At 39.8% G+C, this 19,471-nt stretch overlaps 1 protein-coding gene across 2 annotated transcripts; it reads right to left on the minus strand.

The window, feature by feature from the left end:
• Positions 1-1,406: 1,406 nt before the first annotated feature.
• On the minus strand, positions 1,407-19,328 carry SERPINB1 (serpin family B member 1). Of its 2 annotated transcripts, XM_069958106.1 has the most exons (8): positions 19,196-19,328; positions 18,913-19,064; positions 16,977-17,152; positions 12,296-12,433; positions 10,493-10,610; positions 7,962-8,104; positions 4,851-5,018; positions 1,407-1,938 (listed from the first exon to the last, which is right to left on the minus strand). In XM_069958106.1, the coding sequence occupies exons 3-8, from the start codon at positions 17,142-17,144 to the stop codon at positions 1,537-1,539; spliced, it is 1,137 nt and encodes a 378-aa protein (XP_069814207.1). In that variant the 5' UTR covers positions 17,145-17,152; positions 18,913-19,064; positions 19,196-19,328; the 3' UTR covers positions 1,407-1,536. The 2 variants fall into 2 exon arrangements, with proteins under 2 accessions (XP_069814207.1, XP_069814206.1); XM_069958105.1 differs by lacking the exon at positions 18,913-19,064.
• Positions 19,329-19,471: the final 143 nt, after the last annotated feature.

The raw sequence follows: 19,471 nt of genomic DNA on the forward strand, positions 1-19,471 counted from the left end.
GAGCTCTAATTTTTTTTTACATCAATTGTGCATTACAGCTTTACTGAGGCCCAGCCTGGTAAGTGTAACAGATCAGCTTCCCACAATACCATCGTGGGGGAGCCGATGTAGACACTTTTCAAAAAGAGTCTTGAAACACAGGACTAGTCACATACACCCCAGGGAAGAACCTAACGAAGGGGTGACTCCAGTAAGGAGACCACCAAAACCACTATATTAAGTGGCCCCTTCAGTCAATATCCTATTCCTATTCTAAGGATATGACAAGGGAAATACCAAAGCCAGGTATTCATCCACAGACAGCTGTTTCAGGGTGTTGCCCTTCATCAGTGTGGAGTATGATTATAGTTAAGCAGAAGCAATGCCTAGTAGACCACCATGGTAAAACCAGCATAAAGAAGACACTGTAGACTGCTAGTAAAAGCGCTCAACACAGAAAACACCTAGGTGCATTGCCCCCTGGGAAATACAAATATGCAAAAAGAGTCAGTGGACCCTCATTTAAGAGTCTCAAAGTACAGGACTAGCCAGATATCCTCCCCAGGAAAGGATCTAGCTAAGGGCCCTATTCCACCGGACGATTATCGTTCAGATTATAGTTAAATCGTTCGAATCTAAACGATAATCGTTCGGTTGAAATGCAGTAACGATTAACGACCGAACGAGAAATCGTTGATCGCTTTATAAGACCTGGACCTATTTTTATCGCTGCTCGTTCGCAAAACTTTCGCAAATCGTTTGCATTGAATAAGACATCGTTCGGACGTTCACAATAGATACGAACGCAATAGCGAATAAATAGCGATTACGATCATAAGTAACGATTATCGTTCCATGGAAATGAGTGAACGTTTTCAGTTCTTTCGCAATAGCGGTCGTTTGAGATCGTTAATCGTTAACAATTATGCAAACGATAATCACCCGGTGGAATAGGGCCCTAAGGTGTGGGTCCTGTAAGGTGACCACCAAAACCACCCATTCAATCAATATCAAACTCAGTTTACGAGTCTCAGGATATGATAAGAGAAAAATGAAGGTTGTAGTGGAGGGGCCCTGTGACAGATTTTGCACCGCCAACATTAAGGCTACATTCACACATCTGTAGTGCTGCCCTCAACAGCAGACTGCACTACAAATGTCCATCAGTACTGCTTTGTGTATTACTACATGAAATACATTTTTCCTATGTTCTGTTTGCAACTGCGGATAGAACTACGGATGTGTGACCCATAAAAAATCATATGGGTCAGAATAAGGCCCTTTAATGACTGCTGTAAAAAGGCGCATTGGAGGTCATGGGTCACCAAGGGGTTTAAGTACTTTTGGTTGGGCAATTTCCTCCATGTTATTCCTATGAACTGCAACAGTTTGAGCAGCTCCATATATAAAATAGTTTTACAAGAAAGTGGAGAGAGAGAACCATAAATCCTTTATTGTTCTATTTTGCTTTTAAATTTGATAAATGGCAGAATAAAGCCTATAAAACAAAGAAGGGTTCTTATATTTAAATGGCTGATATGTCTGATTTTCTTTTTGCTATGGAGAACAGTATTTGCCAAAAAAAAGAATATTCTTAGTTTCATTGTGCCTAATGTAGAAGAGAAATGGGTGATCTGCATTGAATTCTTCTTCACGGCTCAAGCACATCATTGCAATGCCAGCAGTGGCAGCTGCAGCCTCCGTGCCTTCTTCATTCACCTCCACAAAAGACTTGTGAATTACTTCAGAAAGGAATAGATTCTGGGATCCTGATAACCCAGATAGATCTGCACAACTTGAATTAAAGATATCAGCCATTCCCAAAGCAGATAATGTTGATTTTAGTTTATAGCTTTCTTCCAATTTGAATTTTGGCAGATGCACATGTACATCAGTTGGATACATGTTTTCAGGCCGTGTCCATTCCTGAAGATTTTCTAAGGAGATTTCCTTCTCAAGCTGGAACACAATATACATGTATATATAATGTGTCATAAACCCAAATTCTTTAAGCATAATAATTCTCATATTGCAGTTACAAAACATATATATATATATATATTATATATATATATATATATATATATATATATATATATATATATATATAACATAATTACATACATACTACAATTCCAGTTGTGTGATTCAAAAGAGTTTGATGTAAGTAACAAATAAATAAATGTATACTGTATATGCATAAATGTTATTTCAGACAACTTTTTCAGGATGTCCATGTTGTCCTGTGTTCGGCTATGTTCACACAATGTCAAAAAAAGAGAAAAGGCGGCTAATTTTGATATTAAAAAAAAACATCAGTTTTTGCCACGATTTAACTGACTGCAATGGCAATACATTGAAGTCAATGGAAAGATGGACGTCCAATGCACACAGTGTATTGAATAACGAACGTTTTTACCGCGGACATCAAATTAATGAACATGATCGTTATTTTCTAACGTCTTTTTCCAACGTTCTTTCTCCGTTTTTACTATTAAATTCAATGGACTTCTCAATTAAACCGCATCCAAAGGCCAATTAGTAACCCAGACTAGAATAATGTACAAACACCAGTCATTGCACTAAGGGGAGGCCAGGCTGCTAAATAACATCCATTATTTTAGACTCAAAATGATGGACCTAATTTTAAACTGAGCTGAAAAAACGTTGTGTGAACATAGCCTTTGTGTATACTTAAGGAATATTACTATTTCTGGCCATTATTCATTACAATTTTTACATTGCATTTATATCAGATATCTGCTCTGGAGGCATCATCTCCAATGTTCAGTTGTCCCTAAGCTGGAGGGTGGAGCTTAGCCCCTTTAGGACTGACATTTTGTGTTTTTTTTTTCTCCTTGCGCTTTCCTATACATTTTATTTTTCTGTTTACAGAGCTGTGTGAGGGCTCATAGTTTATCTGATTGGAATAGATAGAACCTTTTAATTGGAATCTTTAATTTTTTTCCTAGGGTTTGGTAGTTTTTTTTGTGTATGCAGTTCATATCACATTATTAAACTATAATGTTATTGAGTTTTACACAATAACATTATAGTTTAATAATGTGAAGATTTCTGCATGCAGCAATATCAGATATGTGATTTAAGTTTTGATTTGAGGAGGGATTTTTTTTCTTAAGGTGTCTGTATTTCACCAGCACATTTATTTAATTGCTTTTGGAGGTGCTGATCAATTTTGGTTTCACACTGTATATATGGGGGAGTGGCTACCCTAATTTTGGTCAGGTGTTCCTCCTATCTGTTAAAAAAGGTACTCCAGCGTAAGAAAACTTTTTATGTATTTCTGAAGTACTATAGAGAATAACAACTCTGGGGTACCCCATTCAGGGGTGTAACTATCACTGTAGCAGCCATAGTGGCTGCTGCAGGGGCCTACCACATCAGAGGGCCCCAAGACTCGCTCTTACAGCGATCTTACAGTAAATTTTATAGGCCTAAGACCCAAGAGTGTGAGTCTGCTTAATGTAAGGATCCCATCTGCTGAGGTTGCAGGTGGGCCCACATTTTTTGATCAAAATGTGGGCTTAAATTCTCAATTTTTAATTTGCACTAAATAAAACAGTAATGCACCTCAAAATAATTAATATATTCTATGTTTGCTTGTGTCTTAGAACTTTCAGTGAGCTTTTAGTGTTTAGTAGTATTCATACAGTGTCCATATGGCAAAACTGAATTATACCAGAACTCAAACAAGAAGTATTCAAAATAATATAGTTATCTTAAAGGTTATGCAGGATTAAAAAAAACATGGCCGCTTTTTTCCAGAAACAACACTACTTTTATCCAGAGAATGTGTGTGGTATTGCAGCTCAGTTCCATTGAAATGAAACCAGCCAAGTTGTAATACGACGAACAACCTTGGGACAAGAGTGTTTTTTTTTTTTATGTTTAAGGGTAAGTTCACATACAACATATGTACAGTGGATCATTAAAACAACTCTGGCAGGGAGGAGGGACAGATGGGCATTGCAGGCCTAGGGCACAGACACTGTAGGCCACACCCAATTTGACACAGGGCTGCAAGTTTAAAAGTTGTTTTTTTGGACAATAACTACATCACCTGCTGAGCGGACCCCAGAACAGATCTTGGATTAAAAGCAGCTATCCAGTACAAGTGGTTTGGGGGGACAGATTGTGGGTACAGTCTTTTTAATTGTAATTTTCAATGAGATTCCATACTCGTAAGTAAAAGGCAGCCCCCTTACACCCCCCCCCCCTCCTTGCGCAGCCCGTTACTTACATTACCTGGTCTGAGCTCTGGCTTGCTTCAGGGGCTCTCTGGCTTGCTTCAGGGGCCAATTAGTGTACTGCCCCCGAAGCAAGCCGGAGAGCAGACACGGTAATGTATGTACCGGGCTGCGAAGGGTTAAGGAGGCTGACTTTTACATACTCGCAGCTGGATGACAATCCCGCTGCCAGTATGTTTTCTCATTGAAAATGACAGTTAAGGATCCGCAGTGGATTTCACAGTGAATTCGCAGCATGAAATCAGCAGCGGATCTCTTATTTGTAAACCCACCCTAAAGCAGCTATATTTTCCTGGATAACCCCTTTAAAACTAGTGATACACTTAAAATATATCAGACGTACTTTTTTTTAACTGTAAATATGATTATGATTTTTAATCAGGTATTTTATTAAATATTTTGCATTGTTTGGAAAGACAGTGAGAGCTGTATTAAATGGAAAAAAAAATAGAAAAATTGTATATTCTTAGTGTAAACTGGCGCCATTCTGACTAAGCTACACCTCTAATCTTGGCACGACAAAAAAAGTTTAAAATTTTTCTAATAAAAACAATTAATAAAAAAAAATCAACATTCTCTTCCATGATATTAAAATAAACATACCTTTTGTAAACCAGTTGTTTCATCTTCAATATTGTCTGGCAACAGGACAATCATACTGAGTTTATTTCCCACATATGGGAGCTCTAGGATTCGACAACTTAGTTCTGGGATGTAGTTGAAAGGCAGTTTTTTCATGTGATACATCATTTTGACAGGTTTTTGTTCATTCTGGACAAAAACATGTTTTTAATGTTACATTTTATCTTAAAAGGTATATCTGCTATGATTTATATTGTATAGCTGTTGTTACAAGGTTCTTTTCTAAGAAACCAGGGATATTAAAGGGGTATTCCAGTCAGGTAAAATACATGTTAAATCACCCCCCCCCCCTTCTTGGAGACTAACGATTTGTTCCATACTTGCCATTATCTTTTCAGTCTTCTTCCCCCAGCTCTTAACCAGCTGCTTTCTGCTGAAGACACCAAAAATTCGGAGATGGCTCATGTACATTTTGGCCTCTCTATAATTGTTTTAGTGTTCTTGCTGCTGTAGCTCGGGATGTTGTTGCTGATGGAGACATGGTAAGGTTTGTCTGTTTGCTAATGATACAAAAGTGTGCAATAGTGTTGATATTCCTAGATATGTGGTCCAAGTAATGAAAACTGCAGTTTAATGTTTCCAAATGTAAAATAATGCATTAGAGGAGAAAGAATCCTCTATCCGAGTATCATATGGGCAGTTCTGTGTTGGTGAAGACTTCAGAAGAGAAGGATTTAGGGGTAGTGGTTTCTGACAGCCTTAAAATGAGTCACCAGTGCAACCAGGTGGTAGGGAAAGCAAATCGTATGCTGGGCTGTATAGCTAGAGGTATAACCAGTAGGAAGAAGGAGATTGTGATCCCGCTGTATAGAGCTCTGGTGAGGCCACATCTGGAATACTGTGTCCAGTTCTGGAGACCTCACCTAAAAAAGGACATTGATAAAATAGAATGGGTCCAAAGACGGTCTACAAAATGGTTGAGGGTGTCAGACATAAAACATATCAGGAAAGACTTAAGGATTTGAATCTCTATAGTCTAGAGAAAAGAAAAGAAAGGGGGGACATGATTGAAACCTTTAACCTTTAAAAGGACTTAATAAGGTTCAAGAAGGAAGAATTTTTTGTAATAGAAAACTGAACTTAAGAACAAGAGAACAAAGTGAGAGGTTAGTTGGGGGAAAGAAAAGAAGCAACATGAGACAATATGAAAGAGTTGTAGATCCTTGGAACAAACTTCCAGCAGATGTGGTTGGTAAATCTACAATAAGTGCATTTAAACATGCCTGGGATAACATATATCTATCCTAAGATAATAAGAAGGGAGATACTAAAATGGCAGACTAGATGGAGCAAGTGTTCTTTTTCTGCTAACAATCTTCTGTTTCTGTAATGCTGGGAGGGTTAATCTTTGTTCAAGTTGCTGATAACCTCACTGTAATTAACTCTTCCGGCATTACAGAGTGCAGAGACAGACAGTCAAGGACACTGTCTACATAAGCTGTCTCGAAAGGGAGGGGGAGGAGGGAGTTCAAAAACAAGGTAGAGTAAACAGGTCACACACTGTTTTCTGTGTCTTCAGCAGAAAACAGCTGGCTCAGAGCTGGATGAAGGAGACAGAAAAGATAACAGCAGGTATGCAACAAATTATTAGTCTCTAGGAGAGGGGAATGATTCAACATGTATTTCACCTGACCAGAATACCCCTTTAATGATTTGGAGTATTTACCTAATGTATATTAGGAAGACTATGGTGCATTTTTTATTTACTGCACAGTTCTTTTTCTTCACTACAAATACACCATAAGGTTTTGTTCCCACTTGAGGAACATAGCGGGGAAAGGAGGCCATCTCGTTATAATCACAACCACAAATGATCATATTCACATTTCAAAATGGCTGCCTTTTTCCAAAGTGGGAACATAGCCTTAGAGTTAGTGTCATTTTAATAATCTTTTGACGTGTCAACACTTTAGATCGGTGCCATTTTCAGAGCAGGGAACCCATCCAATCATTATATGTGTTTCATCTGGCTATATCTAACAACTTGTCAGGTTTTTAGTGTTTACATCCCCTCCAATCTAAACTTTTGACAAGTCTTTGTGACATGTCAAACATTTATTTAAATGATTGGAACGCTTTAAGGCTACAGTATGTTCAAATATACCATAAAATAAAAGCAAAATACAATGGTAAAATAGGTATAAAACACATTTGTGTTTGAAGTCTAATAATCTGCTACATTAAAGTCTATGGGAAAATATAAATCTGCACACATATATATTTTTTCACAATGTCAAAAAAATAGGTTTTATTTTGTATTTATTTTACTGTCATATAGTCATATATTTCTTTCTTTCTTTTTTTTAAAAGGAGAAGTTTGGGGGGGGGGGGGTAAAAAATAATTTCCGTCTGGAGGTGTGTGTGTGTGGGCCCATAATAAAGGTGTTATATTTACCTGTCTTTGTACCCACGCAGTGTTGCGACTAGATATGAGCGAACCCACCGGATTTCTGGTTTGTACGAACCAGAACTCTCGGCGCCTGATTCCCGCTGTCTGTCCACTCTGTGCAGCGGGTGGATACAGCCGGAGGACCACCTGGAAAACTGGTATACAGCCTATGGGATAGGCTGTATCCCAGTTTTCCAGGCGGTCCTTAGGCTGTATCCACCCGCTGCATGGAGCCTGCAGACAGCGGGAATCAGACGCCGGGAGTTCTGGTTCATACGAACCAGAAATCCGTCGGGTTTGCTCATCTCTAGTTGCGACCTGCTTCTGGACCCTGCTGACAGTCTGCAAATCTCCCCTGCAGCTACGTCATGACCCGGCTGATGGATGATCTGCTCAGCCAGTCAGTGACTGGAGCGGGACTACACTGCAGTCACTGATTGGCTAAGCGGGCTAAATCCCACCCTTCATTGATGTGTCAGCCGAGTCGTGACGTACCCTCAAGCCGGCAGGAGGCAACGTCTGGCAGAGATGCGGTGCAGTGAGGGCATGAGGTCCTATAAGCATACTGTCTTTATGTTGCTCCCACCCCCTGCTTGAAGTGATTCCATGCCCGACCCACACTCCCCGGACTTTTCCTTTTAATGTGTGTGTGAACATACCTTGAAATTAATTTAAGATCTTACCTTGTTTAACCTAAAAGGTACTTCTGTTGTATGTTCAGGGTTGAATTTTTCAGCCCAGTCACCTTTAAAATATATGGCATTCACCAGAACTAATTTGGTATTTCCATTCACTAACCCCTCGGTTAGTATTTCTGGAATTTTTCCTATAACACAGAAATGTGTGGTCAGTGGCTACCTATGTAGCTATTTTGTTCCTAACTTTAAAAGGGGTTGTCCAACACCACATAACTGTGGCATGTGGGCTCTGGCACAGATACAAATAAAAAAGTATACTTGCTATCCTCAATCCCAATTGAGCAGTGTTTCCTGCATTCCTATCAACAAACAGAAAGTGGCTGAGGTGGGTGTCACCACTGTGGTCAGTGATTGGCTAAGCAGGCACTTATAGAAACGTAGTGTCAGCTCACCGATATAAGTAGTTCTCTGGTGTCCCGGACTCACATCTGGCCGATGTGTGGTACAGCAATGAAGAAAAGAAGGTTTGTAGTCCAGCACTTGAGCAGAGAAATACGCTTTATTTTCCAAATGCAAAAAAAGAATTTATCTTATTCTTTGCATTTGGAAAATAAAGCTTATTTCTCTGCTCAAGTGCTGGACTACAAACCTTCTTTCTTCTAAGCAGGCACTACCTGCATGTTCCCAGCTGAGCAGTGCTTTCCTCTGTCGGAATGGATAAGGTGGAGGTTAAGGGCATTTGGTGTCAGGTTTTTTTACATTTGTAATCCCAGCAATAATCCATATGCGACAATTTTAGAATGTTGACCAAGCACTTTAAAGGGTTTGTCCAGTCTTACAAAAAACATATATTAAAACTATTGAAATATATTCACCTCTTCCAACTCCTATGCCACTTTGATCAGTGCTGTGGTGTAACCACCAGCCTTACTATCCAGAGGACTGGTCGGCCAATTGGGACATTGGGACACAAAGTCACTCAAGGCTCTGGATTAACATCCAGTGTGTGTGCAGGGCAGGCTTTTGGATTATGTACTTGCTAACCCTCCTTATCTGCTGATTATGATCGCTACATGACCATCTGACTACTGGATTGTTAATCCATTGCTTCTTTCCCTTCTGATTTTGTATATACATCATCTAGTGCCTTCTGAACCACTGAGTGCTGCTGGCTATACTTTTGTTTGCTAATTTTGTCCTGATGAACCCTGCAAGACGACCACTGTACTCCCTCCCTTGGTTTCTGTCATAGTTAGCAGTCTGCTGTCCTGCACCAATACTCCATCTCTGTTCTCTATAGGGGCAACCAAGTCCCTGGCAGCCAAGACTGTGCAACCTTGTGAAAACCTTTGCTTAAGTTACAGGGGTAGCCGAAGGCGTATCTTAAAATTGGTAGCCCCAGTGCCACCTTGTGAAAAGCCTTTGAAGTCACAGGGGTAACCCCTCAAATTTAATGCTTCATTTATATATTTTTTTTATTTATTTTGAAGGGACTTTATGGGCCCCCTCAGGCTCCTAGGCCCAGGTGCAACCACACCCCCTATATCTACACCCCTGGGTGTAGCCTTAGGACCCTATTACACCAACAAATTATCTGACAGATTTTTTAAGCCAAAGCCAGAAATGGATTTGAAAAGAGGAGAAATCTCTTTCTTTTATGACTTGTTCTCTGTTTATAGTCTATTCCTGGCTTTTGCTCAAAAAAATCTGTCAGATAATCTGTTGGTGTAATAGGGCCATTAGACTCTGCCACTCATTCATGGTTTACACCTGTTTCCAGGGGTAAACCATGATAAATTAGGTGTGTGAAAAGGCCATGCCTCCTCCCCACCTTGCGGCAACCCCATTTTCTGTGGTGTACATCAGGGGGGACATTTATTAAGTTCGGCTCTTTTTGAGCCGGGCTTAAAAATGTTCCCACAGTGCCGACAATATGCAGATTTATTTAGAGGTGCACTGCCTCTACATAAATCCTGAGTGCATGGAGAGAAACCTATGCCAGCTCTAAGCGTGTGCAAAATCATAAATTCAGTGGACCTAGAGTCCGCACCCCCCATGTCACAAGTTTTGATTGTTTAAGGTCTCACTGCCTACACATCCCCAATCTCTAGATATAGCTGCATTGTGCAACAGCGCCCTTCACTCCCAGACTTGGTGGACTATTGCAGGAAATGGGCTTAGTAGAAGTCTATGGAGCATGCCTCTTGCAATAAGACAGATTGAACAATTGGACATTAAGACAGCTGGGGATTGAAACACACTGTTGCAGGCTTCTCCCAGTGATATCACAAGGTTGAGGGGGTGTCAGCACTGAGACCCTGGCTGAATAATACTTTTAGCATATCTGTGTAACATTTTTTTTTTAGAATGGCAGTAATACTTTAAGAAATATCCAGCATTCCATGCTGCAAATAATTCATCCTGTATTGATGGGAAATAGGTGTACTGCCCAGTACTGGTATTATGAGAAAGTGATCAGTAAGTATTTCATTTCCTAGGCTTGATGTGCTGCTACTTCCCCATTTGTCAAAATTAATCTCACATTTGAAATGTAATACAATATCTAATATACCGACCTTGCGTCTGTTCTGAAACCCATTTATTGATTTCCTTTCTAGCAGCTTCAAACGTAGATAAAAAGTCAACTGTGCCCAGTTCGGCTTGGTATAATCTCTGGATAGATGATAAAAATTCCTGCCGAAAACACAATGTTCATTGTTATGTTATATGAAGTGTGAACACTTTTCAGAGGGGTCGGTCACATTGGGCTGCTGCTTTTGCTTTGGCACTGCTGTAGTTAGAATAAAATGTTTTCGGTATGTTGTAGATACAGTGTGGGTGGTTGAGGCAGGTTTAACCTTTACTCATAAGTAAGATCGTGCAGCAAGGGCCGCACACAATCTCATTAGTGTAGCATTTATTCCTGCATCATTGCTGGATGTGCAGCCAACCAAAGATTAGTTTTAGGGTGGCACAATCCCAGTGATCAGCCGACAAATGAAAGATTGCTCGTTTGTCTGCTGATCAATGGGACTTTAACATGGGGCAATAATAACTGCCTTGTTTAAAAAACAAGGATTTTTATTTTTGATGTCCTATGTCTCTATCAAACACTTCCCTTGAAAGCATTTTCTGGGTCAAATGTGCTCTCCATAGGATAGCTTATCAGCCACTAATTGGTGGGGTGCTGACACCTGGCAACCGTGACGATCAGCTGTTCCAGGAAGCACTACACAGTGAGTGGAGTTTGTCCCCATTCATTGTGCAGCAGTGGCAATTTGTAGTTGCAGCTTAGGTCCCATTCAAATGAATAGAGCTTAGCTGCAGTTACATATTGCCACCACTACACAATGAATGGAGACAAAGGTCACTCACTGTGTAGTGCAGCGCCGAACAGCTGATTGGTGCAGAGCCCTATGGATAGCTCATCAGTACACTTTGCCCGGAAAACTCTCTTAATATGCTTGGGGACATTTATGTCAAGTATGAGTACACCGGTCTTAAATCAAGCCCTGCCCCCATTCACCTCAGATTTACTAAGAGTCGCACAGCAGGTACAGAAATCTATGCCTGCCCTGAAATGGATGTAGACCTCTGCCATGGTTTACGCCTGGCATGACATGATACATTAGACGCAGGAGGAGGCCACACCTTCTCCCCGCCTTGTCACGCCCGGCATTTTTCTGCATGTCAAACAAGAAAGCAGGAAGTACTGAGCAGCAGGGACCATGGACAGTCTAGGAGGCAGTGGCAGAAGAAGTATAAATTCTTATTTATTTTTAGGTTAGCCTCATTCAGCCAAGCTGACAAGTTTATACAACAGGTGGTGTACACCAGAAAAACAACTTCATTACCAATCTTCATGAATATCACCTTTATTAATGGATGTAACAAATTGAGATTTCATATTTACTACTTTTATGTGAGCTCTTACATTAAAAAACAATCATTGGTGGGAATTTATTATTCAGTCTAATAACTATTTTTCCTGTGTGTCTTCTTTTATTTCATGGTTTGTGTGTGAAATATATCTATTATGCACAAAAATCTGATGAGTTATGAATTTTGCACAGTTTTTCACACTTGTGAAAACTCAAAAATGAGTAAATTGTACACCTGGTGAGAGGTGACGGACAGCAGCACAATGAATTAGTCTAACAGGACTGTACGGCGTACAAGTACAAGCAGTGATTATTAGTGAAAAAAATGCACAAAAGTAAAATAGATTGTTTCAAGTCATAAAATAGCGTAATTATTAATAACAGATGTTTCTGTTATTAATTGAATCTTAACTTTAAAAACATAACATAATAATAATGATGATGATGATGATGATGATGATGATGATGATGATGATGATGAAAAACTCACTGACTTACAGGAAGAAAGTTGAAAGTCTGCTCTCCATATAACCGGTTAGCCAGGTTTAAGGTGTGGGAGCTAGATTTTTTATTAATCTGAGCATTCAGGGATTGGAAGTTTGAATGAATATCTTGAACAGTATCAAAATGCAGAACCTAATGCCCAGAAAAAAAAGAATAAATACATGTACATGGAAATAATTTATTGCATACAATAAACATAATTATTACGCACATGATAAAATGGGAGACCCATAAGCACTGCTTAGAGCTGTGCTGCTGGTGAAGAGCTGTATTTCTTGCATTGAAAAATAAATATATTACTAACATTGTTTTTAAAGTAATCTATGAAAGGTCTGAACATACTAACCTGCTAGTATAGTGAAGTAGCCCAGGTCACCCTAATAACCAAACTCCCCCACCCCCCACCCCCCCATTTTCCATTCTGTTGGTTCAGGACTGAGACATGGGCATGAATGTATGAATAAATGTTCAAATTACTTGGTTTGGTGCACTGGGTTGTTCCAAGCCCCTACGTCTAATGCTTTGCTCACTTGGCAACTGCACAGACAGCCATCTTTGAATATTTGATCTGACGCCACTCAGCTCTAAAGTATTGTGCAGTCACCTGTCCTGCACAGCAGCCTCAGAGCCAAGTGTGGTGGCGATGATATCACTAGACAGGATTGAATATTCAAAGTGTGGCCGAAGTTTGTTTAGCTGCTGGGTGGGAGATTTGACTAATGGCATGAGCAGAGCCAAAATGATTTGTAGCCTCTAAACTTAAAGCGACTCTGTACCCACAATCTGTCCCCCCCAAACCACTTGTACCTTCGGACAGCTGCTTTTAATCCAAGATCTGTCCTGGGGTCCGTTCGGCAGGGGATGCAGTTATTGTCATAAAAACAACTTTTAATCCTGCATCGCTGTGTCTAACGGCCGGGGCTTAGATTTGTATATGCATTAGGCTGGCACCACCTCTCCTTCCTTCCTCCCCACCATTAGGAATGATCCAGGAACATTTACTGCTGTTTGAGCTTTGCACAGATGTATTAACAATCCAGCCCATGTTCATTATACACACAGGTGGGGAATAGGAAGCAATCTGCTTGGAGCATTCCTAATGATGAGGAGGGTGGGGAGGAAGGACAGAGAGGTGGTGCCAGCCTAATGCATATACAAATGTAAGCCCCGGCCCTTAGACACAGCGCTACCGGATTAAAAGTTGTTTTTATGACAATAACTGCATCCCCTGCCCAACGGACCCCAGAACAGATCTTGGATTAAAAGCAGCTATCTGAAGGTACAAGTGGTTTGGGGGGGTCAGATTGTGGGTACAGAGTCACTTTAAATGTGTCCTATCATTAGATACAGCCTATAGTCTTAAAAATTAAACAGTGACCAGGGGTAGATAGGCACTTACACAGATTAAACTGCACACTAGAGATGAGCGAATACGATTTGATCGAGTAGGTATTCGATCGAATATTGCAGTATTCAAGAGATTCGAATACAATAGAGTAGTGTGTCGAAACATTCGAAAGCCCTCCCATCGCACTTGATGCTTTTTTTTAATCCAATCACCATGCAGGGAGGCCATGAGGGACCCCTGGAGCACGCACACAGCATCAAAACGGCGTCTACCCTCATTGGATGGCTGAACCACATGACCTCGAATATTTAAGACTTGACTTCCGCCTCCTGACCGCAGATGCGCTTTCAACCTAGTCAGGGAGAGTTCTTCGAGCAGGGAGAAATAGGTTTTAATAGCGTTTTGGTTAGGCAGGCTTACTACTGAACCCAAAAGTCCTTTTCAGGGCTAATATCCAGCAAAAAAGTCATCTCTGGAGTCTGCATCCAAAGCACTTCTCAGTGCTAAGAAATAGATGATATAACAACAGCAGCAGCTGTATTCATTCCAGTACCCTGTGTGTACAAGTGACTTATAGTGTCCCTGGTTTAGCCAACTAAGGGCACGTAAACATCATACATATTGTGCCAGTTGCCCAATAAAAGGCATGTGATACCTATTGTGCCAGTTGCCCAGTAAAAAAGCAAGTGATACCTATTGTGTCAGTTGCCCAGTAAAAGGCAAGTGATACCTATTGTACCCGTAGTCCAGTAAAAGGCACGTGATACATATTTTTCCAGTAGCCCACAAAAAGACACGTCATATATACTGTTCCAGTAACGTTCGTACAGCATGATGCGTGATACATGCAAATAACATGACGCTCTACAGACGCACATTGGAATCATGTATGTAATGCTGCGCAAGAAATACGAACGAAATGTGTGAACATTGCCATAAAGTGTTTGCAAATATTTTTCCTTCGCGACTGTGGAGAGTGGCATTATACTGCGATTTTGGGGTGTTGGGTGCACCCAGGCATGCTCCCCCTAATGTCCCAGTGTCATTCCGGAGGTGTTCGCATCGTTTAGAAAGGTTTCATGGGGGACTTGGTGACCTCCAAGTGGTCGAATTTTGATTTCTAAGTGCCGAGAATTTTTTTTCCCATAGACTATAATGGGATTGAATATTTGCTCGAATAGTCGAATCTCGGTGCCTATTTGATTCGAATTCTCGAAAGTCGAATATTTCAGTACTAGCTCATCTCTACTGCACACCAAAAGTTGGTTTAACTGACCGCAGACAGTTTTCCCAGGTTAAAAAAACAAACAAAAAAAAACAAACAAACCTGCGAAATAAAAACCTAGGCCTCTCTGGCTGTAACTAAACCTACATGCTCCTGGCTAACCCGGTGCAGGCCTAATACCTGGCATTAACAAAACACAAAATAGCAAAGTCCATACAACCTGATATACCTTTAGCGCAGGGTTCTCACAGATTCTTGGCCCTAGCTCTTTTACCCAGGAAGAGACCCATCTTACCATTAGACAGACTTTTTTTAGAGGCAATCACGTCTGAGTCCTAATTACTCCTACTCAGACCACCACAACCCAGACAGTCTGCATGTGGCCTAGACATCAGCACCCATTACCAGACTTTACAGCAGACATATTGCAGAAACTCTAAAAATGGTTCCCTGCTGGTTGCTTTATGAGAAGGAAGCCATAAATCTTGGAGAAATATAGGCTCCTACTACAACCTCTCCACATTGTCTATTACACCAGCAATAACATTACAACCACTTGAAGGGACATTATTGCTGTGACAAAGGCAGAGGCCAGGAAGACCAAACCCACCTTGGTGTTGCTTAGAGTAGTGCTTCTCAAACTTTTTCTACTAGAGCCTCAACCAACAGACAAAATGATGCCTGGGTCTCACCAGACTCACCAAGAGGATGCTGGGGCTTCACCATCTATGGTGGAAGTCCATGCAAATATAAAAACCATTTCTCAGTCTACCCTTCATTTGTCTCCTAAACTATGAACAACACTAAAATATCTTCAAAATGAGTCAATAATGTTCCTAAACCAGAGATTTTTGCAGCCAGGGCCATGACTGTGCAGCTTATAGTCACTTTTGTGAAAACTGCCTCCCCAGCTGTGCCTCCCCAGCAACTAGGGGGCACCTCACTGGTGAGGCTCGACTGGTTTAGAGTATGTAGTCTTGGTTTCTTTCCTTTCCAAAGAAATCCTATAAGCATTTATCTGGGGACTGTTTGGCATGTTTATAACAATTGGAGTAAGATAGTGTATGCCACGGAAAAGGTGAAGAAATCCACCTATAGATTTTCGCCATGATGTAAGCCTCCCAGTTCGCACTAAAATGTGCGCCTTTTCTCTGACATACACACTGCTCGCCTAATGGGAGGGCAGGGGGCATGGTCAGGTGGGATTTAGCAGGCGTAAACCAAGGCAAAAATCTACACCTGTTCCAGAGCAGGTGTGAATTTCTGTGTCTGTCATGCATGGGGGACTTTATTTAAGACTGACGTAATGGTCTTAATAAATTCCCCCAATTGTCTTTTTTTTAATTAGTTTTTCTTCTTTATACAATAGAGGTAGAAGATCTGTATGACATGCATGATTGTAAGTTAGATAACAAGGAAGTGTAGTTAGTTCTACTGTAGATAAGTTTGAAGGGCTTTAGTAAGATGGATACTCAAATATTTAATAGAGTGGTCTGGCCTAGTGAAGAGGGAGGTGGATTGCAAAAACTGGGCTTCTTGCTGGGGACTGAGATATTAAATTCCATAAGATAAAGGAATATCCTGTATTAAGCCATGCATCCATCCCTTCCTTGGTTGAACTTGATGGACATGTGTCTTTTTTTCAACCGTATTAACTATGTAATTATGTTACTTTGGGACTGGATATGATTAGTAATAAATTGCAAAAGTAGAACGTTTGTTGATGAAGTTATCTTTTATACTTATAAATTGAAAGTCAAAAGTTCACCAGGTAGATGAATAACTTTTACAACCAGGTTATGTGTAGTCAGCATTGTTATGGTGGAGGTTGGCTTGGTGAAGCTACAATCATTGGATATACCTTGCTGATAAGGGACAGATCATTATCGTTTTAGTTGACATAGTTGACTAAGAAAAGTGACTTTACTATACCACATATTCAAATACACAGCTCAGGACTTTGTGATAAATTTGTGTTGCAAAAAAACTGCTACCAGTGAGCACATTTAGTAAAATTTAGAACCTTACCATAATTTCTCTGTCATTTTTAATTCGCCCTTAGCATGGACACAAATGCTGCTGTCTGGTTATAGGTTACCTACCTTAGATAACTGTTCAGCAGTTTTACCTCTCGCACCTAATAAAATCATGGCCAACGCTGCTGATATACTTAGTGGTGAGTAAAAAATATTCCCATTAGGGTGGTTGTAACATAATTTCTTGAACAAATCAAGTGAAAAATTGGTGCAGGCAGAACTCAGTGACTCCATTTTAGGGTCTGAAATGAGAATGAAGATGGATTTTAATGTGCAGCATACATACCAGATGTTACATCAAAACCATGTATGGGGTCTACTCTGATGTGTGATCAGAATAAGATAAGAAACAGAGAGCAAATTACTACCTGTAATTCTAGGCTGCACAGCCTATATCAGTCATTTATTTAGCATAGCATTTATTTGGGCATGGAAACTCTTCTGTAAATACTTTTATTAATACAGGAAAGTCACTACATATTTGTGATATTTGGCAGGTTTAACTGTTGTCATTGAGTAGCAACAACAGATAAAAACAAAAAATAAATAAATAAAAAACAAATAGATATGACATGTGCGGAGAGGCGAAAAAAGGCTAAGACAAATGGTAGGGAAGGGAGGAAAGAAAGAAAACAGCGTTAAGGAACAATATGCTCCTACATGGGCGATGGCTGCAATTAATAATAATATAATAATTATAATAAGATAATTACAAGGTTTTTCACAGATGGAGCCCTCAGTAACATGGCCAAATGCATTAAAGTGCTAGAACTAGATACTGAAACATCTTAATATCTAACTGGTTTCCATTTTCTGAATGTAATTTGTTTTTGCGGACATGCTTCTTGCCTAAGCTATTATTAATAGCATTTAGATATATGCTTTATAGCAAGCTCCATGGACATACGGGAATAGTGTCTGTGCTCTGTGAGCTTTGATATGGTCATTCCACAGGCTAGAGAAGGCTAAGCTGTAATGATTATCTTTTGTTTATACCGATGTCACCTTTTATGGTAAGGCTATGTTCACACATAGAAATACTTTTCTTTCAGTTTTCTTTTAACCAAAACCAGGAGTAGATTGAAAACACAGAAACTATGCAAACGTTCCATTATAATTTTGTCCTGTCGGCTCACCTTTTGGTTTTGGTTGAAAAAGAACTGATGGAAATACTGTGTGTGAACATAGCCTAATTCTGTACATATCACTTTCCAGCAACTTATTTTAAAATATAAACAGTAAAATGTAAAAATCTGTAAAAACATCAACAAAAAAATATTTGAACATAAAAACCTGATTTAAACAAAAAGTAATTTTCTGATGAAACATTCCTTTTAAGCAGCAGTATTCTTATTGGGTGACATTGACCATTACCCATCTGTTATATATCTTCTGAATACTGGTGTATGCATACATAGAAAGCGGATTTTAACAATTCTTTACGTGGCAAGAATTAGCCATAAGCTTTGTTCACACAACGTCAAAAGTAGAGAAAAGGCGGACACTTTTGCTATTTAAAAAACGTCCATTATTGCTGTGATTTAAGTGACCTTTATGCAATGCATTGCCATTAATGGAAAGACGGACTTCCAATGCACAAAATGTATTGAATAATTGACGTTTTCTCCATAGATGTCAAAATAATGATCATGATAATTATTTTCGGCCTCTTTTGCAAACAGCGGATGTTTTTTTATTAGTTGTTCACACACAGTTTTTTATTTTGTCACCGTTCTTTCTCTGTTTTTACTATTAAATTCAATGGACTTTTTAATTAGGCCGCATCCAAAGTCCAGTTAGTAACCCCAAACTAGAATAATGTACAAACAGCCGTTTGGGGAGGCCAGACATCTAAATCACATCCGTTATTTTAGACTCAAAATGACAGACGTCATTATAAATGGAGCTGAAAAAACGTTGTGTGAACATAGCCATAAGGTGACATATGACAAAACCAATATCCCTGTTCATTAGAAATGCGGTAATCTGAAATGCACAATACCAGGTCATGGGTGCTGTCTGGATTCCCAGCCACAACTAGTGTACTGCCTCTCAGATTTCAGAAGTAATTCAGTAGATAAGGTTGGCTTTTCTCTCTTACTAGACTGGCAACACAGGCTGTACAGGATACTCAGACATTCCAAAGGCAGAATTCTATACATATACAAAAGAAATGAAGAAGAAGCAGCTCGGACTGTCAACAGAAACATGTTTTGAAGCTCCTTTTCTTACGCCAACTCTGCATTTTGAAAAAAAAAACAATAAAAAAAAACTCAAAGTCTTACACTTTTTGCACTTCTCTCTTGTATCTTGCAAAGCTGTCTCAGCTGTATATTTCCCAGAGGAGAACAGTGGCCAGTTACTGCAGCCTTCTTCTGCCGCAAGTGAAAGTGTAATAGGAGTCAGGCACAGGAAGAAGAGGAGGGAGTGTTAATAAAGCACAACGGATCTGATGTAATAGTTCCTATCTGTGATGATCGACTAACGAAATTTTAATTACATTGAAGCTTGAAGCCTATAGACAGCGGTAAGAAATAAATGACATGAACATTATTTTGACA

Source organism: Dendropsophus ebraccatus, chromosome 2 (genome assembly GCF_027789765.1).
Source record: "Dendropsophus ebraccatus isolate aDenEbr1 chromosome 2, aDenEbr1.pat, whole genome shotgun sequence".
In the NCBI taxonomy this organism is placed as follows: Eukaryota; Metazoa; Chordata; class Amphibia; order Anura; family Hylidae; genus Dendropsophus; species Dendropsophus ebraccatus.

Bases quoted from the DNA above. Each gene is read 5' to 3' on its own strand.
- SERPINB1 (XM_069958105.1), bottom strand. From the start codon at position 17,144: ATGGAGTCACTGAGTTCTGCCTGCACCAATTTTTCACTTGATTTGTTC. The intron at 5,019-7,961 runs GTAAGATCTTAA...GTTTTTGTCCAG, and splicing joins TACCTTTTAGGTTAAACAAG to AATGAACAAAAACCTGTCAA. The intron at 1,939-4,850 runs GTATGTTTATTT...ATTGTGTTCCAG, and splicing joins AAACAACTGGTTTACAAAAG to CTTGAGAAGGAAATCTCCTT.